At 56.7% G+C, this 27,723-nt stretch overlaps 1 protein-coding gene across 1 annotated transcript; it reads left to right on the top strand.

The window, feature by feature from the left end:
- The first annotated feature begins 678 nt into the window (after nt 1-678).
- EPHA2 (EPH receptor A2) lies at nt 679-27,723 on the top strand. Its single transcript, XM_032495263.1, is given in 18 exon segments — nt 679-763; nt 5,265-5,332; nt 7,110-7,779; nt 16,033-16,188; nt 16,287-16,619; nt 17,143-17,258; nt 17,732-17,885; nt 18,348-18,447; nt 18,936-18,991; nt 19,254-19,379; nt 19,476-19,661; nt 19,885-19,946; nt 20,046-20,255; nt 20,430-20,579; nt 21,276-21,332; nt 21,334-21,470; nt 22,084-22,239; nt 26,788-27,723. Coding segments are annotated over 18 exon segments (2,928 nt in total). The 3' UTR covers nt 26,894-27,723.

The following is a 27,723-nucleotide window of genomic DNA, read 5'->3' as shown; positions in this document are numbered from 1 at the left end:
CTCCCACATGAGAATTCAGTGAGATCACCCATGTCTGCCTCGCTCGCTAGTTGAGGTGGTTGCTCAGATTACCGCATTCTTAGAGGGCCCTGAGCAGAGAAGCTCTCCCTGACCTCCAGTGGTTTGGTGCATGGATCAGAGATCCCAGAAAGGGCGATATCTGGATCTATTTCGGAGCTCTCTTGGACCTCCAGGTCACTTCAGCCCAAACCTTCAGGTCAACGTTGAGCTCGCGCCCAGAGGGCAAAGGGTGAGAGTGGGGAATGGCTCAGTGCAAAACCATCCTCACGTCTGGGCCAAGGACCTTCAGCTCAGAGATCCCCAGGACTAGCCCTGGTGGCAGTGGCGCTTTGAGGTACTCAAACTTGGGAGGACCTGGGGGTGCCAGCGAGTCCAGAGGGCCCCAAGATCCTCCCCAACGCCCTCGGGACTTCCCCTCCCTTCCCGCAGGGTGCCAAGACGGCCCCTTTAAAGACATTCCTGAGGGCGTGGCCTTGTTGACGTCAGCGCGGGGCATGAATGAACAGGAGCCGGTTCTCACTCAACTTCCATTAAGCAGTCGGGGCAGGAGGGGCAGAAGTTGCAAGCAGGCAGCAGGCGGGAGCCGGACACCGAGGCCAGCGCGCGGGCGTGCGGGACCCGGGCTGAGAGGATCAGGCCGAGAGCGAGCAGCGCGGCATGGAGTGTCTGGCGCCCCGCGCCTGTCTCGCCCTGCTGTGGGGCTGCCTGCTGGCCGCCGCTACCGCGGCGCAGGGCAAGGAAGGTGAGTGTGTGCGCGGCGGCCGCCCTGCCCGACCCAATCCAACCCCGGCGGCCAGACCCCTGGACTCCCGCTTCTTCCGGACCCCAGCGAGGGTTGACCCGCAACTTTGGAAACTGAGCTGGCGCCTCCCAGTCCCTGCGTGCTGGGGTCTGGAGCGCTCGTGGGCTGCAATCAGGACGAATCTGGGAACCCCCATCCGGGGTTCTAGGGGCGCCGGGACCAAGGGTTTGCGGCCCAGGCGCGCGGGGCTCGAAGGCCTCCGTGAAGGGGACGCGGGGCCCGCCACGCGGTTGCGGCCCGGGCGGCAGCTTCAGGAACGCGTCCCGGCGGGGGCGCGGGGGTCCCTTGGAAAATGGGCTATCTGGGGGGCCTTTCCGCGGGCTCAGCCTCTTGGTGACCTGAATTCACTAAGCCGCTTGCCCCGATTTTGTGGAGAAGGCCTTTCTGTGGAGGCCCCTCATTTTGGGGAGGGGTCTCTTCGGCCGGCGGGGAGCTCTCTGAGGAAGCCCCAGCACCCTGAGATTTTCTGCACGTCCCCTTCTGCCTCCAGTCCTGGAGGAGAGCATGCGGGGAGTTTCGGGCCAGTCTGCCCACGCACAGCCTTCCCTCTTTCCCACTTCGCACTCCCAGGTTCGGGGGGCAGGTTCGGGGCCGCGAGTGCAGACAGGAAGTCCCAAAGTCAAGCGTTCTGAGCAAGGGTTGACTCAGAACGAGGAAATGCGGCAGGTGGGGGCGCGGCCTCCCAAGGTGTGGAGCCGTCACCCTGGGGCCACCAGGGAGTCCGGGCACCCGGGTGTGAGGGACTGAATCACCCACCCCCGCCCCAGCGCTCCCGGTGCCGCGCTGGGTGAGGGGCGGTGGACTCTGCCCTGGGCGGGGCGGGTGGTGGATGGGGGTGTTGCCCCTTGGCTAGGGCCACAGAGGATGGGGGCTCCTGCCCTTGGCCTAAGACCTTCCTGTCCACCTGGCCGAGGCCGGCTTCAGTTTCCGAGAGATCAAGTTTTGCCCACCCGCCGGGGCAGAGGGAGGTTTCCGCAGGCTCCGCCAGAGGGAAGTGCGGAGGAAACCCTGGCCTGGTGAGAAGTTTCCTTGAGCCTTGCCTTCTTTTTCCGCCCCCCAAACCGGGGTTGGAGGTTTTGCCGTTCTAAGCTGGGAGGCCAGAGCTGGAATTCTTGGTGGAGGTGGGGGTGGCATCCTGTCCCCTTCCCTGAATCAGTCAGGATTCCTGGTACAAACTTGCAGGAGGAGTGGGTAGCTGGGATTTCTGTGACCCTCAATACCCACCCAACTCCTGCAGCAGCATTTGGTCCTCCCTCTTCCTGGGGGGATTGTGGTTGGAGAGAAGGGGAGAGAGGCTGGATTCACTACAGGCCTTTCCTGAAGGCTGCCTGCGGGGGAGTAGGGGGATTAAGCAGGGTGATGCTACTAGGTGATAATTGTGCTCCAGCCTTGTCCTTGTGCTCCTCTGTCCAGCACTCCCCAACCTTGATGACTGGTGCCCCACCACCCCATGTGATGGAGGAAAATGACAGGGAAACATACTTGCTGAGGCTCCAAGGGCCCTTGTGAAGGACTCCCTAGGAGGTGCGCCAATGGCGGGGATGGGGGCAAGTGATAGCCCAGCTGCTGGTGTGTTGTGCTCCCAGGGGTTCCTAGATGTGGCTGATCTCCCTGGTCATGGGTTGGGGGTGCAGAGAGGACACATGCGCCTTCGTCTACCTTTCACCTAGGCCACTGCTCACTTCCCTTCTCTTTTCTTGCTGCTTCCCTGTGAGTGGAGGAGCCAGGCTGCATTTGGAGACCCAGATGGAGCCTGTTAAGTTCTCAACAGCCACTGAATCCGTCCTCCTTTTACAAATAGGGAAACTGAGGGAGGCCCAAGCCGTCGCCTGGCAGGGCCCTCTGCACAGAGAGGATTAGGTCTGAGCATCTGACTTCTTGGGCTGCCAGAGCCCAGGGCCCCTGCGCCATGGTTTCATGGTGGGTTTTCTTGAGAAGTGAGAATTGCTGTGCAGGGGTGCAGGGGTTGCTGACTTGAGGTGCAGCTGGGAGGTGGGCTGGAGCGTGCCCAGAGGCCTTGGAAGTCACTGGCTTCTTGATTCTGTAAAAGCCCAATGTGCCCTCTGTCCCTTTCCCTTTTTGCTTCATCCTTCCTCCCCACAGAGTCCTCTGCCTCCCTGTTTCTTTACGAGTTAGCTGGTCTTGGTTAAAGAGGCATGGGGGGAGCAGGGAGGCGACACTAGGGGAGTGGGTGGTAGTACTGGATTTGAGTTAAAAGCCCTAAAGCAATATGGACCCAGATGGATGACGTTTATAATGGAACTTCAGGCTGAGAGGGAGGTTTTCCTGGGGTAGGGTGAGGGACAGGGGGCTCCTGGATGAGCCCTACTTAGCCCAGGCCTCTCAGTGAAGCTTTTGGGGTCAGCTGAGAGGCTCTTAGGGCCCTGCCCCTTCCAGGGAAGCAGGAGCCTCAGCCCCTGTAAGCGCCCAGGGAGAGGCTGCACCCGTGTGAAGTCAGGGTGGAGGGCCTGGGCAGGGCGCCTGTTCCTGGTGATCGGTTCTAGGGAATTTCCCCGGGAGGGGGCTCCTTCCTCTGTGAAGGCTTCTTTTCTTCTCAGATGAGACCTGTGATAATTCTAGAGCCAGGCCTGGGGCTTGAAGGGGAGTGAGCCCTGGCAGGGGTGGTGGGCGTCCCTCCGTGCCAGGTTAACCCTTCAGAGCCTGGGCGCCATGAGCCCCCTCCCTCAGGGGCAGCTGCCTACCCCTCTAGGGAAGGAGGATGTGCAGGCCCCCTGTGAGGAGCTTTCACCTTTGTCCTCCTACTTATCCAGCAGGAGCCAGGAACCCCCAGATTCCTTCCTGTGTAGCCGGAACATTCCATTTGCTAGTGGGGTTAGTGAGTTTTCCAAGCCTGAGCCCTGGGCATGTCCGAACAAATCCCTGCCCCTACCCACCCCCCAGCCACCCTCCTCCTCCCCCTCAGCCTTGGGGCTGGTGCCACCTCGGATTTCCTCTCCCTGTCTGGGCTGTGAGACCCTTCCTAGAGAGATTTGGCCCCGGTCAGCAGCAGTCAGGTGGCAGGGCTTCACGCCCAGGCCCTGGGGCCATCAGGAAAGGGTTTCTCAGACTCCTCTCAGGCTCCTCTCCCCTTCCCTCTCCATCTCTTTAAATCAGGCCCACCTCTGCTCCCTGCCAGCCCAAGGTTCCACCCTTAGAGTCTCCCAGGTCCTGGCCTTAATGAATGCTCCTTCTTTAGGCCATATTCCTCAAGGTCCAGGGTCCAAAGGAAGTAAGCACTTGGTCCCTTCCTCCCTCCACCTTAGGGCTTTACTCTGAATCTGGGGACCTTATAGAGGGTCTGTGCCTCAGTTTCCCCAATCTCCTTACCTTCTAGGGAGGGTGGCTTCTATTGGCAGCTACCTGGACCTTACTTGGAAATGGAGGAGGGGCTGGACCAGGGGTCTTGGGTCTTAGGTCCTGGCTGCAGCTGCTGAGCCTGGCAGAGCCAGGGGTGGACTGATGGGAGGTGCCCAAGGGCAGGCCTGGATCCAGGGAAGCCCCTGGCAGTGTATCCTTCCCTCAGGTTCCAGGTGCTTCTTGGGGGCAGCATGGTCCTGGCACCTGGTTCTTCTGGGCCTGGAAGTCCCCTATTAGGGTTTCCATCCTGGGTGCCCCAGGCACCCCTGGCAGGCATCCCTGGCAGGGCAGTGGCCAGGGTGTGAGGGACAGGCAGCGGGAGCAACCTTCCCAGGGAGGGGATCTCACCAGCTGTGTGTATCTTTGGGTCCCTCCTAGAGGCCCCTGGGGGTTCAGGGCTTTATCCCGCCTGTTCTGTGGCTTTTGTGGTGAGAAGATCAGTTTCCAGACACCCCCCACCAGTCCCCCTCCCCTCCCTGGAGCTGTTCCCACCTGTTAACAGCTCTCTCCTCTTGGAGTGCCATGAGACACGTGTATATACGTGTGCTGCATATGTGTGAGCCACGTGGCCTGGGTGGGGTTGAGGGTGTTTTGCGCTGTGTGGGGGGGATGTGGCAGGAGCGGCCAAGAGTACCCCCAAAGCCCACATGAGTGTGAACTGCTGCGGAGGGGCCTTGTGTCAGGAGGCAGATGGGGCAGCGTGGTGTCACTTAATAGCCCCACTCGCCCCTGCTCTCTGCCCAGCTGCTGTTCCCCTGCTGGGCTGAGCTCTGTCCTGCTCTGCCCAGCTGGGGGCTGCTGAGGGGGGCGGCATGGCTGGAGTCATGGCCTGGGAGACAGGAAGCCTAGTCCTCACTGAACCAGCTCTGTGGTTTTGACTACATCCCATCCCTTCCCTGGGCCTCTGTTTCCCTATTTGTGGAGGGCCAGGTCTCTTGCATAGGGTGACCCTGTGTGTTGTGGTCTCTCTCTGAGGCTGAGGAAGGCCTCTTGGGATTCCTGGGGGCCTCTCGCCTTTTCCACTATAGCCTGACCCGTGAAGATGCCCTCGAGCTCACCCGGCCCCCTCTCTCATCTCTTCCAGTTGTACTGTTGGACTTTGCTGCGGCTAAAGGGGAACTCGGCTGGCTCACACACCCATACGGCAAAGGGGTAAGCCTTCAGGCTCGGGTCGGGGTGTGGGAATGGGGAAATTGAGGCCCAGGAGGATGGGGCCTGGCCTAGATCGCACAGCTCAGCCAGGGTTCAAACTCAGGATCCTGCTTCTCACACCAGCTGGGCAGGATGGGGTTGGAAGGTGGGGAAGGCACCTGAGTGGTAGAAAGAGCTGAGGAGACAGCTGGGGGCCTGAGCAGAGTCAGACCCTCGCTGCCCCAGAGGGCTGATGGTCAGAGGGAACCCCTGTGGCTCCCTCCACTCCCCTCTGGGGAGGGAAGCAGTTAACGGTTCCCCCTGTCTTCGAGGTCCCAGCCCAGGAGGTGAGGGGTTGAGACAGAGGCAGGGAACAGTGGTTCCCAGGTCCCCACAGCCCCAGGAAACCCGATCAAGTTCCTCCCACTGGGCCCTCTCCCGGCCCCTCCAGCTGCTACTTCCCTTTCCTGCTCAGGGTAGAGTTTGTTTTGCCTCCTTCCCACCCGGGTTCATTCCCTCCCCTCTGCCCTGCCTGGCTGTGACCTGGACTGGTGGGCAAGACACTAGGATCCTCTTCCTGGCTTTCCGTGTGACCACTGTGTGGTCTTGGCGAAGATACTACTGCTCTCTGAGCCTCAATTTCCCCCTTTGTATAAGGGGCCCTTGTTGATTTTGTTCTGGGGCCTGAGCTGGGGAGAGCAGTGTCTCCAGAGGGCTACTTGGGACAGTTTCTATTGCTGGCCAGATCCATGTAAGTCAGGCGCCTGTCCCTGGTCCCCTTAGCTCTTAGGAGGCCTGGAGTGTAGCTCTAGTGGATTTCTAGGATCCTGGAACATTCAGCTGGGAGAGAACACAGATCATCTAATCCAACCCAGTCATTATACAGAGTGGGAAACTGAGGCCCAAGGGCATCTGAGGCCTTGGCCAATGTCACAATGCAGCCCAGGCCTTTTTTTTTTTTTTCCTTTGTCCTGTCTACTTTTCATTCATTTAACAAATACATTCCTGAGTACCTATTCCATTTCACATAGGCCCTGGGGATACAGAAATGTATTAGATGCCATCTCTGCCCTAAGGAGCTCAGAATCTAGTGTGGGAGCCGGGTGTAGTTGTCACCACATAGGTGCTATCATAGTGGAGACTCTGGGAGCCAGAAGGGGGCATTTACCCCAACCTTACTTAGCCCAACCTGGGAAGTCTTCCTGGAGGAGGCTGAGCTATAGTCTGAGGAGGGATAAACACATGTTGAAAAAGCCAAAATCTAAGTGATGGGGGCTCATCCATTGTTTCTGTCTTAAGCCCTTCCCCTGCCACTCACACATGTCTATACATACACATGTACAGTGAATAACAGTAATGATGATGATGATGATACCAGCTGCCTTGTATGACTGTCACCCACTCCAGACAAAGTGCTCAGTATTTGTCCTCACAGCAATGCTGTGAGGTAGCTCTTGCCCCCATTGTACAGTGGGGACTTGGAGGCTCAGAGAGATTAAATCTGCCTGAAGTCACGTGGAACCCCCAGCTTCCACCCTCAGCTCACTGTCTCATATAGGGGTTCAACAGCCCAACTATGGGATCTGAGACACCAGGAGGTCAGATCCCAGCTCAGCCACTTGTAGTGTTTGAGGGCGACCTGAAGCACATCCCTGGGCCTCAGTTTCCCTCCCTGCAGAATGAGAATAAGCAGGAACCACAGAGTATCTTCCTGGTGCCCAGCTCTGCCACCTGGGCGATGCCCCTGGGCCTCAGTTCCCACGTGCCTGCCCACACTAACCTGTTGGCCCCTGCGCAGTGGGACCTCATGCAGAACATCATGGATGACATGCCCATCTACATGTACTCTGTGTGCAATGTGGTGGCCGGCGACCAGGACAACTGGCTCCGCACCAACTGGGTATACCGTGGTGAGGCAGAGCGCATCTTCATCGAGCTCAAGTTCACCGTGCGTGACTGCAACAGCTTCCCCGGTGGTGCCAGCTCCTGCAAGGAAACCTTCAACCTCTACTACGCTGAGTCGGACGTGGACTATGGCACCAACTTCCAGAAGCGCCAGTTCACCAAGATCGACACCATCGCGCCCGACGAGATCACGGTCAGCAGTGACTTTGAAGCGCGGCACGTGAAGCTGAATGTGGAGGAACGCTCCGTGGGGCCGCTCAGCCGCAAGGGCTTCTACCTGGCCTTCCAGGACATTGGTGCCTGCGTGGCGCTGCTCTCTGTCCGTGTCTACTACAAGAAGTGTCCCGAGCTGCTGCAAGGCCTGGCCCACTTCCCCGAGACCATTGCAGGCTCTGATGCACCCTCCCTGGCCACCGTGGCTGGCACCTGCGTGGACCACGCTGTGGTGCCACCTGGGGGTGAAGAGCCCCGCATGCACTGTGCGGTGGACGGCGAGTGGCTGGTGCCCATCGGTCAGTGTCTGTGTCAGGCGGGCTACGAGAAGGTGGAAGACGCCTGCCAGGGTGAGTGATGATGCTGGGGTGGCAGGGAAAGGGGGTGCTGGGGTGGAGGCTGTGTTCCCAAGTTCTAGTCTTGGCTCTGGAAAGTGGCAACCTTGGTAAGATTGTCCCAGCTCTGAGATGCTGTGATTCTGTTAGGTGAAATCTCAGGGGCTTCCTGGACTTATGACTGGATTCACTTATTCACTGAAAATGAATAAACTGGGAAACAGTATAGCATGGAAGCCCTATGCTAGCTAGCCCTATGTTCTACCACTAACCTACAGCCTCTTTCTAGGACAAGAATACCTGGCTTCCAGTCCCAGCTCTGCATTTAGCTGTGTGATTTTAAGCTAATTCCTTAACCTCTCTGTGCCCAGGTTTTCTCATCTGTAAAATAGAGATGAATACAGTGCCTATCTCATAGGGTTGTTATGATAATCTAATGACTTAATACTCATAAAGTGCTTAAGTCAGTGTCTGACACATAAGTGCTTTTTAAATTTGATTGTTATTTTTGATTCATCCCACAAGTATATCTTGAGTATCTATTATATACGAGCACTGTGGGCACACACTACAGTTCCAGGAGCTAGTTCCATCTCTGTTAACTCACTGTGTGACTTTAGGCAAGTCACCTAACCTCTCTGGGTCTCAGGCTTCTCTTTTGTACATGGAAGTAAATGAACTGCACCCAGGATTCTCACCACCTGGCTGTACCTGACATTAGCCTGGGGAGCTTTTGAAAAATGCCTGCATTGAGGGAAGAGGTGCAGGGGATGCTCAGGGTCTGCCCTCCCTGCCTGACCCTCCCCGGGGCCATACACTCAGATCCCCCTGTTGGGGCTTCTACTGATGACAAATTGAGCCCAGAGAGGGGGCAATTAAATCAGGCTGTCTCTGGGAACAGGGCCTGGGCATTAGTGAGCTCACATTGGGAGGCTGTGGCTTGGCACGGCTGGGGCCTGTGACAGCGGAAATATCTAGAGCAACGTGGATTTTTTTCAATGGGTGACTTTTTCTGGAAAAAGCTGTGGGGCAGGGCATTTGTGGAATGTAGGCCAACCTTTGGAAGGCCAGCTCATCCCCTCTCTCTGGGAGCTTCTTTGCTGAGATAAGCAGGGTGTTGAGAAATTGGGGGTGTAGGCCCTGTAGCTACACACACCCACTGAGTGACCTTTGGTAAATCTCTCTTCACCTCTGGCTTCTTGTCAGTAAAACGAGAAGTTCAATTATACTAGCGGACTGGATACTTGGTTTTTAGCCATGGATCCTGCAACCCATGAAAAGTTTTCAGATGTTGGAGGAGCCTGAAACCCTTTCTGATGGTCTCTACTTGCCTCATAAAATAAATCCTCAGAACCTTGCTTAACACAGCCTGCACACCCCTGAATGAGAAGTTCTCTAAGAGCCTTTCTGTGCCTGTGGTATAGTCTCTGCTCTGGCCCTTCCCACCACCCTGTTGTCTTCCCAGCTCGCCTCTGCTCCTCAGGCGGCCCCTGCTTTAGGTGACCTCAAGTGCACACTCCCAGTTTCAGACAATGACTGTGGGGTGGGGGGGGCCGAGGCAGCCCAGTGGGTCGAGCAGACTCCTCCCACATGACATCCTCACACAAGAATGCGGGGGTGGGGGGTGAGGGGCAGCTGAAAACTTTCCACAGGCTGGTGATTCAGGCTCTACAGAGATAAGTGGACAGTTGGGGTTGGGGGGGTGTCTGTCCAGGAAGGGGGGCAGGCTTCCCTCCCCGGAGGTGGGGGGGTCAGGACCTAGCAGGCTTTGTTTGTGAAGAGTTGAGCCTCTCCAGGTTGGGAGGACTGGTTTCCAGGAGCGGAATTTTTGACCTCTCAACTGTCAGCCACCTATGCCCTGGTTTTTCCTCCTTGGGAGGCCTCTAGAAAATTCCCTTCAGTCTGGTTTAGGGACCCTCTGCGCGGCTGAGAACCCCTAGCCTGGCTATTCTTTATCCCTCCAGACCTTTCCCAGGAGCCCCTGACCATGATGCCAGTGGGATAATAGTAACTCCCGCAGAGAAGTGCTTTCGAAGGGCAGGCACAAGCCAGGCAAGTGCTTTATCTGGATGTTCCTGCTGAATCTGCACCACCTGAGAATAGGGACTGTTATCAGTCTCATTCAACAGACAGGAAACCGAGGCTCAGAGAGGTGAAGAGACTTGCCTGGAGTCACACAGCTAAGATGTAGTTGCATCAGGACTGAATTCAGGCAATGCAACAGCATCCAGGCTGGAGGATGGGTCAGGAAATAGGGCGGGAAATGACCAGTTCCTTTGGAATCCCTGACTCAGCTCCTGGCCCTGGGACAGGTTCTCAGGGCAGCCCCAGGATGACAGGTCCTGGTGCAGGAGGTGAGGTGGTTGGGGGGCTGTTACAGAGCACGTTATGGGAGAAAGGGAGGGAGATACAGGGCCTGCCCCCCTGCCTGGCCCTCCACGGAGACGTGGACCCAGATGGGGTCCCACTGGGGCTTTCATTCATGACAAACCAAGCCTAGAGAGTGGGTGTGAGCATGCCAGGGTCACCCAGCAGCTGGTCCAGGTTATTCCCAGTGTTCATTTCTCCTCAGGGTTCTTTCCCCAGGAAGCTCCAGCTCAGGAAAGAGTTAAATGGACAAAGGAAGGGAGGAACCTCCCAGGTGCTGTGTGGACAGGTGGGCACACTGCCCAGAGAGCTCTCTTGAACTATGTCAGGAATGAGCCAGCTTCCCTCCAACCACCCCTCCCCCGCCCTCCCCCAGCCCTGTCCGGGGATGGGGACAGCGGAGTCACTCAGGCTGACCATCATCTCCCCTGGGGCGGCTTTGTCTCCCTGTTTGTCTCCGCTTCCTGTGCTGGCATCGGCAGCTAAGCTGGCGGGGCCCTGGCTGGCGCCTCAACCATGGGGACTGCCGGCCAGGTGAGCAGGTGGCCAGCGCTTTGGCCAGAGGCTCAGCCCAGCAGCTGGGAGGCCAGAGCTGGAGGGGGAGGCTGTGAGGGTCAGGAATTCTTTCCTTGGAGGCTCCTGATCCCTCAAGGGGCCCAACCCCTCTCTGCCCCAGTTTCTCTATCCCCTAGCTCATGGACACTTCATCCCAAGTTGAGTCTTTCCCAAGTGAGGTTTCCTTCAGTCTTCACAAACAACCCAGAGAAGCTGAGAACTTTATCCCCATTTTACAGATGAAGAAACTGAGGCCCAGAGAGAGGAAACAGTGACCACAAGTGCTGAGGCATGGCATGGGGAGGGCAGTACACTGTCTCTAAGTGCCGCTGGCATTTATCTTTCTACTCAGAAGCTGTGTGATCTTGGTGAGTCCCCTCTGGGCCTCATTCTCCCCACCTGTAAAAAGGGTGCTTTTGAAACTTGCTGCTGACTTAGCAATGAGTCTACATCCTGTGACTTTCTGCTGTGGCTCCATCTGAGAACCTGGATTACTCCAGCAACCTGTAGACTGGGTGACCTCATCATGTGTGGCAAGAAGTGGGGCCCTAGTGCTGGCATCCTGAGTGGCCCAGGCCCAGGGTCCGTAGCTGAAGAGGAAGCATCCCCTGGGCAGAGGATGGCTCCAGTTGAGGTGGTCCTTAGGCAGGGTGGCCCTGAGCCGTGGCAGGGGCTGTTGGCAGGAGCCCTACTTTGTCAGGGCAGGGCTGATCCATGGGGATGGGGGCTCTGTGAGCTGTGACTCTTGGGCTTGTCCCTTCCCTGGGGAGTGCCACCGGCCTTATTTCTTTGGAGTTTCCTCTGGCCCGAATGGGTGGGTGGGGTGGGTGGCAGCCCCCACCTCTGTGCCCTGCCTGCCCTGCCCTCAGCTCACAATGGGGCAAATTAAGGTGCTGGCAGCTCCATGGGAGGCCCCTCCCTCCCTCATGGAGGTAAGCGTGTCCCCAGAACGGAAGGAAGGAGGCAGGGAAAGCAAACAGAAGATAAAAGGCCGGTGGAGGGCAGGAGGCTGGGGGTGGGGAGCCCAAGTTATCCTGCTTATCACAGCTTGGGTCAAAGAATGTGCCTGAAGATTATTCCCCAGGGTGTGTGGGAAAAGGGCAAGGTGCTAGCAGCACTCGGGCCACTGGGACGCCTGCTTCTGTGGGGACGACAGCGCCTGCTGCAGACAGAGAAGCCACCAGGGTCTGGAGTTATCAGTTCCCCTCATTTGCAGGGTCAGTAACTTACAGGGGTTGCAGTTTGCTGCCTGTCCAGGCATGAGACAAAGTCCAGGCTCTGCATACTGGGGCTAAGGTGGTGCACGTGGTCGCCAGCTGGGCACTGCTTGGGGAGGTGACCGGCCGCAGGTGAATTGCCACCTCAACCTCCTGACCCTATGACCTCGCCACCACCAGCCTGGGAGGTGGTTGGGCCTGGAGGGAGGGCCTCTGCCAGGGGCTGGATTTGCGTCACGCCAAAGGGTGTCTGTCCCTGTGTCACCCCATGCTGCCACCTGAGGGGCGGGCATTGGGAACTGGAAAAACGGGGTGTAGCCACCGTGCCCCAGTTCTCCTGCTCAGAGTGGCCTGGGCCTGCCAGGAGGCCAGGGACAGAGAAGTTCTCCACAGGTACAGGTATGCCAGAGTCAGGTTCTGGTGCCAGGCAGGTGGTGTTCCTGGCGCACCATCCCCGCGGGGTCTCCCTGGGCACTGAAACACCTGCTCATTTCTTTTTGTTTTTTTTGTATTCTTATTTTTTTTTGAAGTTTAGTTGATTTACAGTGTTAATTTCAGGTGTAAGCAAGGCAATTCAGTTATACATAATACATATATATTTTCAGATTCTTTTCCATTACAGAAACGCCGTTCATTTCTGTGGCCCTAGAGCGCGTGTTTAATGTGCACGTTGTCGGGTTTGTCTTTGCTCACACATTCATTCATCATCCGGTCAACAAACATTAGCCAGGCACCTCTGCTTGCCAGACTGCTGGGCCACGGGACAGGTGAATGGGACTCCATTCCAGCTCCCCAGGAGCTGCCAGTCTCAGAGGATCCTAATATGTGCAGAAACCATTTTAAATGGAGCACAAAAGCCAGGCTGTGAATACCTCTGGAGCAGAAACGGTGTTTATTTACCTCACCACCGTATCCCAGCACCCAGCGTTGTGCCAGACGCTTAGGAAGTGCTCAATTTCTATTTGGTAAACATAAGATTGAGTAACAGATGCCTTAGTGGTCAGAAGGGGGCCAGAAATTGGGCAGTTTAGGAGGGCTGTGTAGAGGAGCTCAAGCTGGGTACTGAAGGATGCATAGGAGTTTGCTGGTTGGTGAAGAGACAGTGGGTATTTTGTGTATGTTTGAATATGTGTGAATACCCAGTGAGTGACTTCTGTTCCCACTTCCCTGCCCAGAGTGCCAGGAAATCCAATCAGGCAAAGTCAGGAAGACACAAGGGTCTGCTGGTGTCAGACACATGAACTCTGGGCCCCCTGAGCAAGGGCACATTCTGGCGGGGCCCTGGGAAGGCCCCTTGTAGTTCTTTGGTTAGAGGAGGGGGCAGTACATTCTCATCAGGCAAGCACATGCCCTGTTGATGCTGCCTCTCCACTGTATTATCTGGCACATCCGCAGCGGAAATCTCTCCAAATTCCCTCTTTCCTGCCGGCAGCAGGCGGGCCACCCCCAGGCTCTGGGACCAAAGAATGGAACCCGACTCTTCCCCCACTTCCTCCTCTTGGCATAGGGCTGGGGGGCTGGGGAGCAACCACGTGGTGGGGAGTGAGGGCACTGGGGGGCGGTTTGCAGGTGGCTGAAGCCTTCAGCAGAAACAAGCCTGAGTTATGGGGGCTTGTGTTCCGCTTCAGCCTGAGAACCTGAGCCAGGAAGGTGTGATTTTGATTCTAGGGGCCCCTGACACCCTAACTCTGCTAGGCCTGGGCCACTGGGAACCAGGACTTACCCAGAGTGTAAGCCCCTGGGGTGGACAAGTCAGGGCATTTGGGAGAATTGAGATCCCAGGATAAACATGGCCCAGCTTTCTGAAGTATCCTTTTTACTTGAAGATTTGGGGGAGGAGAGAGCTATTTTTGTATTGTAACAGATAAGTTATGAGGAGGAATTCAAAATACACATGGATTTCTTAAATACAGTAGGAGACTTGAAAGATCTTTGGGGACTGAAGGAGGCCACGTTGACTGTCCCAGGTTGAATTCCACTCTTTTCTCCCCTAGGACATAATTGTGCCCAGTTTGAGAAGACCTATGTTAAGAGGTGCCATGCACACACCTCCCCCAGCTGCTCTGAAATTAGTCTTGGGATTTTCTGGCTTTTGAAGCGGATCAGGCCTCCTCTCCTCCCTCTTCGGGCTTGTTTCAGAGCGTTAATTTTTCTTTGCTCCAAACTGAGATGTTTATGGGAAAGAAGAGGGGTTTGAGGTCAGACATCCAAGTTTAGGCTTTGACTTTTGTGTCTTAGGAGCTTGTTGACCTTGGCCAAGTTGTTTTGCCTCTCTGAGCATCAGTTTCCTCACCTCCAAAGTGGAATGAATGATAACAGTGCCCAGTATAGGAGACTTATTGTGAGGACTAAATGAATGTCAAGTGCTTGGCCCAGGAGCTGCACACAGCAGCTGCTTAATCAGTGGTCGCTGTTTGTCAATGGGGCTCCAGGCTCTGCATAGAGCAGGAGTCAGGCCTCCTCTGTCCTGTACAAGTCCCCTGCCCTACGGCATGTGCCCGAATGCTTTCAGGGCCTGTGCTGATGCTCTTATGTGGCAGGACGGGGTAGGGGGGGTGGTGAGAGAGGCTGCTGGGGTGGCCCCTGGGGCCCCTCTGCAAGCAGAATCATTAACAAGAAGTCACTCTTCAGGACCTTAGGAACTGGGTGTTCTTTGAGTCCTGTCCCCTGACTCCCAGTCTTCGGTCCCACCTCTGCTTGCATGGGGAGCTAGACAAGGAGGGAAGTTGTCCAAAATTTTTTCCTGACAGCGTAGATCTGACTGTGGCATTGCTCTCTACATCAAACCTTCAGTGGCTTTCATTGCCCCCAGAATAAACTGAAGTCCCTGCTCCCTGACCTGGCGTTAAAGGCCTTTCTCAGTCTGGTCCCTGGAGACCGTTCAGCCCTTAGTGCCTGCTTCCCCCCAGATCTGGTCCCACAAAGCCACTCATACTTCCTGTGTTAGTCTTGCTCTTTCTCACCCTTAACTCCTCCTTCCAATATTTCTGCCCTGCTGAACTCCTACTCAGTCTCTAAGCCCCAGCTGAAATATCCCTCTGACTCCACAGACCTCTGGCCAAGGTTGTCTCCACCCTCTGCCCTTCGCCCACCCCTTTATGGTGGACATTGTCATGTGCTCCTGCTCCCTAAGGTTAGGGGCTTTGTCTCATCTCAAGGTCTGTGCCCAGCACAGGGCATGACATTGAGGTTGGAGGTATCTCAGGGCCCTCTCCATGGAGTAAGCTGAGGAGGGGGTGATAATTGTAGGGTTGGGGAAGAGGTCCCTAGGGTGCCCCCCACCCTGCCCTGGTCACTTTAGCAGCTGCCCAAGGCCTGCACTGTGTCTGGGTAGCTTCCTGCCTGTGGGGCCAGGAAAGGCCTGGGGCCCACGGCAGGATAGGGCGGTGGGAGGAAGAAGCCTCTGGAGTCAGGTGTCTGAGCCCCTAACTAGCCTGGCCAGGACAGGACCTGCCACCGGGGGAGGAAGAGCTGCTTCCTGGCTGTCCTTGTGAGTGGCGGAAATGACTCGGTCCTGGGAGCAGATCCAGAGAAAATGCTGGGGGCCTGGCCTTTCCTGCTTCCTGGTCAGTCAGCCCCGGAACAGGATGGTGGGGAGGTCCCAGGGTTGGGGGGAGCACCTGTAGAGGTGACATCCTGATGTGGCTGGCTGATCTGCTGGGGAGTGATGATAGTCAGTCAACAAACACAAATGGTGAAGAAGACCCAGCACTGCCCTGGGCAGCTTGCAGTCCAGGGGGGGACCCGCCAGGCTGGTCTGCACAGATTAAAGGAGATAAGGCAGGCCAGCGGAATGCTCTGTCCGGTGCTGATCCAGCTGCAAGACAGGATGCTTAGGAAGTTGAAAGGGGAACTATGGGCCTTGAATGCCAGGCTCAGGGGCGTGGCGCTTCTTGCAAGAGCCAGTGGTGAGGGATGCAAATGTTTGGAGGATGCAGGCGAGGCGTTTCCTGGGTGCCCAGCCTGAGCTAGGTGCTTACCATGCATTTTCTTACCATAAGACATTTTACTCATGAGAATACACGCTCAAAGAGGTTTAGCGACTTTCCTGGGGACCCATAGCAAGGGAATGGAAAGGTCACTTGGGGTGGCAACAGGCTGAACTGATGTCTGTGCCTGTCCCTGACAGCCTGCTCGCCAGGGTTCTTCAAGTTCGAAGCCTCGGAGAGCCCCTGTCTGGAATGCCCTGCACACACCCTGCCGTCCTCCGAGGGGGCCACCGCCTGCGAGTGTGAGGAAGGCTACTTCCGGGCCCCCCAGGACCTGTTGTCACTGCCCTGCACTCGTGAGTCTTGCAGTGGGTCAGGGAGGGATGACTGAGGTGGGTGAGGTGATGTTGACATGTCCACGGCCACCTGGATCCGAGCTCTGTCCTCTGTGCAGGTCCCCCCTCCGCCCCGCACTACCTCACGGCCGTGGGCATGGGCGCCAAAGTGGAGCTGCGCTGGACGCCCCCCCAGGACAACGGAGGCCGAGATGACATCACCTACAGCGTCACCTGCGAACAGTGCTGGCCTGAGTCAGGCGAGTGCGGGCCCTGCGAGGCCAGCGTGCGCTACTCCGAGCCACCCTACGGGCTGACCCACACCAGTGTGACGGTCAGTGACCTGGAGCCGCACATGAACTACACCTTTGCTGTAGAGGCCCGCAATGGCGTCTCAGGCCTGGTGACCAGCCGCAGCTTTCGCACTGCTAGCGTCAGCATCAATCAGACAGGTGAGGGCCTGGGGGTGGCAGATATGCCCTTGGGGCCTGGCCTGGGTGGGGTTCAACAGGATGGCCACTCAGGGCTTGGCTGTGTTCAGAGAGGCAACAGCATGTGGTTAAAGTCATGGTGCCTGGAGTCACTTCTGAGCTCTGTGACTGTGGGCAGGTTACTTAACCTCTCTGAGCCTCAGTTTCCTCACCTGTAAAATGGGGGTTATAGGGGCTATTGAGAAGATTTAATAAATTCTTATATATAAGGCTCTTAGAATAGTGTCCTTGTCCATAGAGAGGTTATAGCAAGGATCAGCTATTGTTTTACTTTTATTATTTATGTACTCATAAATACGAGGTACCCCTGATGTGCCAGCCTGTGATGGGGCCTGGCCTGGGGCTTTGTACTCTGGAGCTGAAAGTTGAGAATCCCAGATTGGGATCTAAAGAGCCTGGGCTGTAGGTGGGACTGGGTGCACCCCACCTACCCCCTTGCCCTTGGGTGACTTCTCACACCCCTCCCTCCCACCGCCCTGCCCAGAGCCCCCCAAGGTGAAGCTGGAGGGCCGCAGCACCACATCGCTGAGCATCTCCTGGAGCATCCCTCCACCACAGCAGAGCCGCGTGTGGAAATACGAGGTCACCTACCGCAAGAAGGTAACTCACAAAGAATCAGGACTGTCCCTGCTGGGCTTTGAGCAGAGGGCCAGCTGGTCACATAGATGCTCACTGTACTACACAGTCACCTGAAGAAGCTCTATTCTACAGATGAGGAAACTGAGGTCTGGGGTCTTTCTGAGAGTCACCTCTCCCAGGCCAGCCTGGCAGAGATGTGGGGGAGAGGAGACACAGTGTTCTGGAATCCTCGGAAGAGATAGTTGGGGGTTGGGGAAAGAGCCAGGTCTTGGAGATAAAACCTGGGTTTGAGTCCTGGGTCATGCATTTGCTGGCTATGACCTTGAGCAAGTCACTTCACTTCTTTGAGCCTCAGTTTCCTCCTCTGTGAGAAGAGCCTCAGGTTTGCTAACATAGCAGCCAGCTTGCTAAGCTGGGAGTAGTCTCTGATGGGCTGAGATGATGCCCCTGCCCTGACCTCATGGTCTGCCCTTCCACCCACTAAACACCCACAGGGGGACTCCAACAGCTACAACGTGCGCCGCACCGAAGGCTTCTCCGTGACCCTGGATGACCTGGTGCCAGACACCATCTACCTGGTCCAGGTGCAGGCGCTGACACAGGAGGGCCAGGGTGCCGGCAGCAAGGTGCACGAGTTCCAGACACTGTGTGAGTTGGGGACTGAGGTGTGGGCCGGGCCAGGGTCCTGAAACAGTTAGGACATCTTGAGCAGAAGAAATGGATCAAAGAATTTAGAAGTGCCCTAGCTTGAGCCTAGAACAGTCCTGAGTGGGGGGGGGGGGGGGAATTGAGGGCTGGGGGAGGGGACCAGGGCCAAGCATTCAGGGCAGTGTTGTGAGAAGGAAAGACGTGGGCTCTGGCATTGGCAGGCTCAGTTCAAATCCTGCATCATGGAGAGAGTCCCACGCACCTGAGAGTACCCACTGTGTTCCCCGTGGAAGGCCTCTCGTTTGCCATCTATGAAACGGGAATCAAATTCTCAGGAATTTGTAAAGGCACCCAGCACGTGTCCTCTTGGATGCCTAAAGTGGGCCTTGGGTACCACTGGGGGCGTTACCATGATTTGAAGTGTAGGGGGCTCCCTTGTCACCGGCTGGTCTCCCCCAACAGCCACAGAAGGATCTGGCAACATGGCAGTGATTGGCGGTGTGGCTGTTGGTGTTGTCTTGCTTCTGGTGCTGGCAGGAATCGGCTTCTTCATCCACCGCAGGTTCGTCAGAGCCCATGCCCGGGTTCCCCAAGGACTTCGGTGGGACACGGAGGGATGGGAACCTCAGTTTCCTGTCTGGAGGATGGGGCCGATAGGAGTCTAACCCCTCCTCGCCTGGGGGTATGAAGACACAGTGAGCTGTAAAGTGCTCAGCGAGGCGCCTGGCATGCGTGGCAGCTCGGGGCGTGGTGGTCATTATGACGGTGTGTCCACACTTCCCCTGGACACGCAGGCAGGAAGCTCTGGAGAGCGCTAATGAGGAAAGCCCTCATTACAGCCATTTAAGGGGCCATTACGGGGCGTAGATCCCAAGGAGTGAGCCCGGCTTGCTCATTTCCTCTCCCCTCTGGCCTTCCCCCCGCCCTCTGCCCGACTGAGTGGAGTGCTGAGCACGCCAGGCCCCCCCACCAAGGACCAGAGGAGGGTCTGGAGGCCCCCCGCCGGTCACTGACCTCCCTGTGTGTTTGGCTTCCCACGGGGTCTCTCAGGAGGAAGAACCTGCGGACCCGCCAGTCCTCCGAGGACGTCTACTTCTCCAAGTCAGGTGAGACGCAGCCCCTCCGTGGCCAGCCGCTCTCCCCACCACCTCCCTAGCCCTGGGCGAAGGTGGGGGCGGGCAGGGCACTCCCTTGGGCAGCTCAGAGGGCTGAGCCAGAAGCTCTTTGCCCCACAGGCTGGTCCAAGTCTCCTGAGGTCTCTGGTCTGTTGCCTCCTCCTCCTCCCCCTCGTCCTATTCCTCTAGGGCACCCCCTCATAGGGGCCCCTCCCCGGGCTGTCTGTGATCCTGCCCCTCCTTCCCCTTCCAGAACAACTGAAGCCCCTGAAGACGTACGTGGACCCGCACACATACGAGGACCCCAACCAGGCTGTGCTCAAGTTCACCACCGAGATCCATCCATCCTGTGTCACACGGCAGAAGGTGATTGGAGCAGGTGAGGCTGGCGCACCCGCCGAGGGGCCTGGTACGGGTTGGGAGTGTGCGATGCCTGGGCTGACTGGGGTGCTTCTCCCACCTCGCCTGCCTGCAGGAGAGTTTGGGGAGGTGTACAAAGGGACACTGAAGGCTTCGGGGAAGAAGGAGGTACCTGTGGCCATAAAGACGCTGAAAGCCGGCTACACAGAGAAGCAGCGGGTGGATTTCCTAAGCGAGGCCAGCATCATGGGCCAGTTCAGCCACCATAACATCATCCGCCTGGAGGGTGTCGTCTCCAAATGTGAGGCTTGGCTCCACAGTGGCGGCAGGCTGGGTGGGAGAGCCTCAGGGGCCTGACCCACATGAGGGATGGGGAGGGCCTGCACACTTGGGCCACCAAATAGGGCCTCTGTTCATAGCTGTGTCCATCACCCAGACCCACAGCTGTGCCCATGCCCCCTCCCCACCTGAGCCAGCTCCCTACAACCATGGCCACCCCCTTACACCTGTGCTCACCCTTGCAGACAAGCCTATGATGATCATCACCGAGTACATGGAGAACGGGGCCCTGGACAAGTTCCTTCGGGTAAGGACGTGGGCGGGGCAGGCCAGGATCCACGGCCGGCGCTCGGGGCCCTGGCGGGCACACGGCTGGCTGGTGGCTGAAGTCTTGTGCTCTTGGCAGGAGAAGGATGGCGAGTTCAGCGTGCTGCAGCTGGTGGGCATGCTGCGGGGCATCGCGGCCGGCATGAAGTACCTGGCCAACATGAACTATGTCCACCGCGACCTGGCTGCTCGCAACATCCTCGTCAACAGCAATCTGGTCTGCAAGGTGTCTGACTTCGGCCTGTCCCGCGTGCTGGAGGACGACCCCGAAGCCACCTACACCACCAGTGTAAGTGCTGCGGCGGCTGTCATCTGGGGTTAGGGGCCTCGAGATGAAGCGGCCTTCGCCACGCTCCAGGGTCCTCTCCCCTGCGCACCTCCAGGGAGCATGGAGCAGAGGCCCCGACTGAGATCGTCCTGGGGATGGCCGAGGAGACAGTAGTAACTGGCTTGGTCCCTGCAGGGCGGCAAGATCCCCATCCGCTGGACGGCCCCAGAGGCCATTTCCTACCGCAAGTTCACCTCTGCCAGCGATGTGTGGAGCTATGGCATCGTCATGTGGGAGGTGATGACCTATGGCGAGCGGCCCTACTGGGAGCTGTCAAACCACGAGGTAGGCCCCTCGCCCTGCCCCGCCCTGTCCGGACCTGAACTTAAACCGTTTACTCATTCCAGAACCCCAGGGGCAGGGCAGAAGAGTTCGGGGGGCTAATCCTTATCTGATACAGCCCTTCATGGTTCATTCAGTGAATGTTTATTGAGGACCTACTGCGTGTCAGGGCTTGTGCTGGGCTCCAGACCCAGTCCTGCTTGCACTCAGTAGAAAGACAAGGAAACAAGTAGTGGGGTCGGGGTGGGAACGTGTGTGTGTGTATGCATTTGTGTGTATATGTGTGTGTGTGTGTGTATTTGTGCCTTTGTGTGTGTGCGCACACAAGCGCCTGGTGCCTCATGCAGCTTGGAGGCCTGGAAGGCTTCCCAGAGGAGGTCATATCTCAGCTGAGACTAAAGCACAGGAAGGCAGCAGCTAGGTGAAGACACAGGAGGAGGAATGCTCTGGCTGAAGGGAGCAGCGGGTGTAGACGTCCAGAGGCTGCAGGGAGGCTGGCTGCTGCCTGGGGTGCTCTGTGAGGGAGCAGGATCAGGAGACCCTTCCTCCATGGAGCTCTGGAGACAGCCTCTTAGCACTTGTCCTTTGTATGACAGTTGTGTGTTGGGCTCTCCCCTTCCCTCCTCTGTCCACCACCATGTATGGGAGTTCGGGGGCTGTGAAGGCACCCCTGAGCATCCTGCACCACCCCCACCCCAGGTGATGAAGGCCATCAACGATGGCTTCCGGCTCCCCACGCCCATGGACTGCCCCTCCTGCCATCTACCAGCTCATGATGCAGTGCTGGCAGCAGGAGCGCACCCGCCGCCCCAAGTTCGCTGACATTGTCAGCATCCTAGACAAGCTCATCCGAGCCCCCGACTCCCTCAAGACCCTGGCCGACTTTGACCCTCGGTGAGTTCCATACCCTCTGTGCATGGAGGCCCCCAGTTTTACTCCTGAGCCACTTCAGGGTCGTAGTCAGCCAGGTGCAGCAGGCAAAGGGTGCAGAAGTTGTGCGTGGGCTTAGACTGGATGGGGGAGGCTCAGGTGATACTCAGAGAAGCAACCAGCGTACGTGGTAAATGTGCCGGCACAGCACTCAGCACTTGACATGTTTTAACTCATTGAAACAACTTAGGAGATGGGTCCTATAATTATCCCCCTTTTGTAGATGAGGAAACTGAGACATGGGACGAGGAGGTGTCTTCTGTGCTGGCAAGTGGCCAGACTGAGACCGCCTCTAGAAACCTGAGTCTCTCTCTTAAGATTTTTTTTGTGTTTGTGTTACGGGTGGTGGTATTGTCAGTAGGAGTAGGGGGCATCGCAGCTATAAACACTGACTGCTCCCGATACGCCAGGCTGTCTCCTGGAACCCTGCCCGACTTGGTTTCCCCTTTGCCCGGATGAGGACACTGAGGCTCAGGGGCTGCTGGGTGAATTGCTGGGTTGGGGGCAGCAGGCTCGGGGTCCACGACAGGCTGGGTTCTGCCGCCCCTCACCTGCAGGTGGGTGTGTCCTGTTGCAGGGTGTCCATCCGGCTACCCAGCACCAGCGGCTCAGAGGGGGTGCCCTTCCGCACGGTGTCCGAGTGGCTGGAGTCCATCAAGATGCAGCAGTACACAGAGCACTTCCTGGCGGCCGGCTACACCGCCATCGAGAAGGTGGTGCAGATGACCAACGAGTAAGTCTGCACTCTGGCCCCACCGGTGCCTGCCCTTTCCCGCCTCCCGCCTCCCCAGGCTGCCTCTGGCACCAGCACCCATCTGCTCTTCTCTGTACCGTCCCAACACTCCCCTCTTTCCTCTTTCTCTCTCTTTCTCTTTGGGGAGAGAGGCAGAACCAGGCTGGCAGCCAGCAATTCTGGGCACTTACTCTTGGCTCCCTCCTCATTCCTACATCTTTTTTCTAGACTGAGAAAATAATAGTAATTGTATCATAACAGTAGCATTTATCAAGGGCTGACTAGGTGCCAGCTCTGTGCTCAAGCACTTTGAATCTGTCCTCATGATAACCTGGCAGGTGGTCCCACTGGACAGGTAAGAAACCGGTGCAGGGAAGTATAATACAGCCTGGAGGCCTATGGCCATTAGGGGCAGAGTAGGATTCCAGCCCTGGTCAATCAGGGTCTGGAGCTCAGGGACCATGTCAGTCATTAGTGGAGAAACTGAGGCTCAGAGAGATTACGTGGCTGACTCCAGGTCACACAGTTCGTAGCTGAGAGAAGAAAGGCTTCGCTTCACAGCCACCACCTGGCTGAATAACCTAGTTGTCTTGTGAATAGATGCTATTGTTTCACATTTAACAAGTAGAGAAACTGAGGGTGAGGTTACATAGCTTGCCCGAGGTCACACAGCCAGCTAGGGGCAGCATTCTCCTCTAGGATGCTGAGAAGAAATGGCAGAGCCCTTGGACTTCCCTGGCTGATGATGGGCCAACCCATCCCAGGCCTCTCTTCCCGTGTGGTTGACTCTCGGTGACCCCTGGCCCTGGCCCTGGGTTCTGCCTTTTGTCAGGCTACCCCGTGGGAGCTCTTCCCTCCTCCCAACTCCTGCAGCAGGGACCCTTCCCAGCACGGCCTTGGCACGGACACCTCCTCCCACCCCAGGAGGGAGAAGACATTATCCTCTTAGCCTTTTGTGCCTCTAAAAATAGTGTTAGTTCCCAACAGCTCAGTTTGTGTAAGGTCCAAGGTCATAGTGGGAATGAGACTTGGGGCCAAGAGGTTTTGGGAATCACATGGAAGGGACGACCCAGGCGTCCCCTGGTTCTGGGTCACAGTTCTGGGATTTGGGCCTGTGTATAAACACTCTCCAGGGATTCTGAAAACTGCTCAACTGTGCTTCTGACCTGCTGGTCGAGGCCTCTCAGATCAGGCCACCGCCTATCCCAGGGGACGGCTGGGGATGAAAGTCAGGCAGGGACAGAGCTGAGCAGAGGGAGGCATGGAGCTGCGGAGAGAGAGGATGAGCCCCAGGATCTCTTTTGTTGCCAGACAACTGCAGGGTCCCACGCTTGAGCTCTGCAGTCACATCGGGGTTCAGGTCCCACATCTGCCACTTCCTATCAGGTGATTTTGGTCAAATTGGGTTCCATCTTTGAGCCTTGGTTTCTGTTTCCCCCCTGTGGGGATTGCATGGGTGCAATGTAGATGGTAGGCCTGGTACGCAGTAGGGGCTTAGTCCATGTCGCTCTCCCCTTTCCCTCCACTCCCTTGCTTCCCAGGGAAGCACCCAGACCATGTGCAAATACCAGGGTTCCTGAGCCCCCTCCTTTTCCCTGGGGAACCTGGAACCCTCTGCCCTTCCAGGAGCCTCCATCGAGGACAGCACAGCTTCCCTCCTGGGTGAGGAGAGCTGAGGGCACAGGGAAGTACTTACAGGAAACATGTGTTCTTAGAAGCTTCCCGAAATAGCCCGGGGTGCTCCTGGGCCAATTCCTTTCCCACGAGCAGGAGCAGGGACAGGGCTGTCCTGGATCGATGGAGTGTGTGTACGTGTGTGTGTGTGTGTGTGTGTGTGTTTGTTTGAAAAGGCCTGGATAAAGGCAGGAAGTCATTCCACACTCCCTCCCCCTCCTACCAACTCCACTGGTGCTCAGATCTGGGGCCTGCGTGACTCATACCGCTGCCTCCTTTATTTCAAATAATGGGGGATCTTAAAGTACTTTTCCCCCCTGAAGGCTGTATCTGCACATGCTGTGGGTCCCAGTGGGAGGCTCTAAGCTGCTCTCAGAATTCAGCCCTTTCCGGGTAGGATCTGGTTTCAGGCTTCAACATCCTATCCCCACCTTGGCCTCCCTGCTTCCTTTACCCCTTCCCAAGGGGCTGGCTTTTTGGTCCCCTGTAGGCCCACAGCAGCCACCTTTTCTCAGCTTGAACATTCATCATGAGAGCTGGGAGTCACTTGAGTTTCTAGCTAGACTAGTGGCTCTAAATGTTTTTCGAGGAGCTAATGTTGCATCCCAGCAAAGGACCCAGTCCACCGAAAGGCCTGTCTAGTGTCCAAGGCTGTGGCATACAGCATCCTGAGGGGGCGTGGGACCGCAGCTGACGGGATGTTTGCTGAGAAGATGAATGATCCGGCCACCTCTCACTCCACTCTCCTTGGGCCAAGGGACAGCACACAGTAGGTGCTTACCGAGGAGCTGTGGCGTTTGAATCTCCCAGGGCCAGGACTGGCATCACAAGTGCGAGGGGAAAAAGTGGCCTTGGTCATGTGTCGCCTCACCCCCCGTAATGGGAATTGATGGAAGTGTCTGCCCTGGATCCCCGAGGTGGACACCAAGGCGGGGGCAGGAATCAGCTTGGATGGTCTGTGACCCTCGTCCTGTGTGCCTCTGTTTGTGGTTAGGAAATGAGGCAGGGGAGGTTTGGGGGGCTTTGTGAGAGTAGGGCTGGGGTAGGTGGCTCGGAAGCATCTAATCAGAGCCTCCTATTTTACATATAAAGAAACTGAGGCCCAAAGAAAGGACAGGAGCCATCCAAGGCTCTGCTGGAGTCCAGGACTAGAATTCAGCCTCCTGCCTCCCAGCCCAGCCCTTTTGCCTCCTAGACAGGCCTCAGAAGCACCTTCAGTTCCCACCCTGTCAGACGGATGACACTAACCTGGGAAAGGGGCCCACGGCAGCCTGGGCAGTGGCTCAGTCTCCAGAAAAGCATTCATTCGTTCATTCATTCATTCAGCAGACACTTCTTGAGGGTCTACTGTTTACCAGCCCTATCCTGGACCCTGGGGTGAAGGTGAGCCCAGGGAACTGGATCTCAGCCTTTGCCCTCCTATAGCTCACATAGCCCGCTGGTCCTTAAAGACCCATCAGGGTCTTTGCGACCTGATCAAATGCAGACTCCCTGCCCACGTTCAGAACTTCAGTGAGTCTGGAGTTGGGCCTAGGAACCTACCTTTTCAGTAAGTGCCTCCTTCCCTGGTGATCCAAAGGCTTATGAGGAGCACATTGAAATAACTTGGGGGGCACATTGAGACCTACAGATATGGGGAAAACAGTGCTGCTTTCTCAACACCCTCAACTTTATAGGTTAGGAATGGCACTGCAGTGGTAGGTTAGGAAGTTCTCCCAGATGTCTGACTTCTGGTCTTCCTGATGCAGTGGGAGCAGCCAGCCCCATCCTGGAGGTCCCTGAGCCACCTCCCCACGCACCTGGGTCGGCCCTACCTTGTTCAGCACTTCTCTGAGGGCTCCCAGAGCCTGTGGGAAAGTCCTGTCTCCAGAATTGCAAATAGGAGCTTGCACCATATAATTAGCTCTCTTTACAGCCAGGAGTTGGCCCATAAAAACCTGAGTGTTTTCATGGGTTTGGGCTGATGGGTGAGGATGGTGAAGGAGGGAGCTCCCAGAGTGAGCAGTAAAGGTCCAGGGCTCCTGAGAGTGTAAGTGGTTTTACGAGGGGATGGAGGGACCTGAAGGCGGGGCAGGGGAGGGAGGGCTGTGGGTTTCTGGGCACATCTTTCTATTTGGTAACGATTCCACTTCCCCCTCTGCCACCAGTTTCCAGGCTCTCCCACTCTCCAGTTAGGCACTGTTATCCCATTTTACAGGTGAGGAAATTGAGGTTCCTAAAGGGAAAACTCCTGCCTTGGGGTAACCTGGTCACCAAATGTGGTGACCTGTAAGCCCCTGGTCTCTAATGGGAGGGGCCTCTCAGCAAGGAGTTCCTGAGTCTTTCCTCAGTTATGAGAACTTGGAGAGAGTGGGGATGAAATAAGGCAATGGCTGTGAAGAAACCTTGGGCAGAGAGCTTTAAGCGATACCCCTAGAGGGTCCCTGGCCAATGTGCATCTGGTGATTGCATCAGTGCCACCTGGGGAGGAGCCTTAAACGGGGGAAACTTTAGGACAGACACCTCCCCGGGGTTGGGGAGGAGAGGCATTTGTTCACAGCTGGCTTGATTCCCAGCTCCTCCATCTCCCAGCTGTGTCACTGTGGGCAAATCACTTCACCCCTCTGAGCCTCAGCTTTCTAATCTGCAAAATGGGGGTATAAAGAGCACCTACCTTGCAGATTTGATTAAAAAAAAAAGCTCGCATTCAATTCATTTGTCCTAACTGTCGGTGCTGGCAGGCCTTCAGGATGCAGATCCTCCTGTCAGGCCTCTGCTTAATGAGCTCTGCCCTCCCAGATGCCCAAGGCCCCCTTCCCGCTGCTTCTCCCTCCCACTGCCACCTGCCTCCTCCAGAGCAGACCCCTAACTCTCCCTCCCTCCCTCCCCACACAGCGACATCAAGAGAATCGGGGTGCGGCTGCCCGGCCACCAGAAACGCATCGCCTACAGCCTGCTGGGCCTCAAGGACCAGGTGAACACGGTGGGGATCCCCATCTGAGCCCCGACAGGCCTCACGCACCCGCTCAGCCAAGAATACTTGAAGAAACAGAGTGGCCTATGGCCCAATCCATGCTGGGCCACCAGGGACCTTATTTATTTCTAGTTCTTTACTGATGCCACCCTGAGGCCTCTGCTGGGGGACCTTAGATGATACCTTGGCCTGAGCTGAGATGAGGCTCAGGGACCCCAGGCTGGGGGGGTGGCCTCCGAACTCTTCACCTACGAAGGACAGACTTTGTGGACACCCCCACATGCTCAGCATCCCTCTAGCAGGAGCCTCGCCAAGGCTTTCGGACATACACACAGGACATGGCCAAACTAACCTCCCCTTCGCTGTCCGGGGAGGTGGGGCAGTCAGCCCACGGCCATAGGAACAGGGTACCTCACAAGAAGAGAACAAACAGCGAACTCCGCTGGACAAGACCCAGAGTGGTTCTCCCGTCCCTCCAGTGCCTTCAGCCCCCAAGGCCCCGTCCTCAGCCCCCACGGGCCAAACTCTTGCTTCCCCAGGGCCCTTGCAGGATGCTTGGTTGTGTTGAGGTTTTTTAAATATATATTTTGTACTTTGTGGAGAGAATGTGTGTGTGGCAGGGGACCTAGCCAGGGCCGGAGGTGGACGATGGCCTGTGTTAGACATTCCCAGGCTGGGGGCCAGCCCCTCGGGTCCCCTACCCCTTTAAAGAAGATTCATTACTCTGTCAGTGTTAACGATTTTGTTTTGTTGTGTTTTTTTTTTTCGAACCTTAATTTATTATTATTTTTTTATATTTATTGTTAGGAAATGACTTATTTCTGCTCTGGAATAAAGTTGCAGATTGTTCAAACTGA

The sequence above is a fragment of the Camelus ferus genome, chromosome 13 (genome assembly GCF_009834535.1).
Source record: "Camelus ferus isolate YT-003-E chromosome 13, BCGSAC_Cfer_1.0, whole genome shotgun sequence".
Lineage (NCBI taxonomy): Eukaryota > Metazoa > Chordata > Mammalia > Artiodactyla > Camelidae > Camelus > Camelus ferus.
The sequence above is the reverse complement of the archived record's forward strand: the minus strand, read 5'-3'. Positions and strand labels throughout refer to the sequence as shown.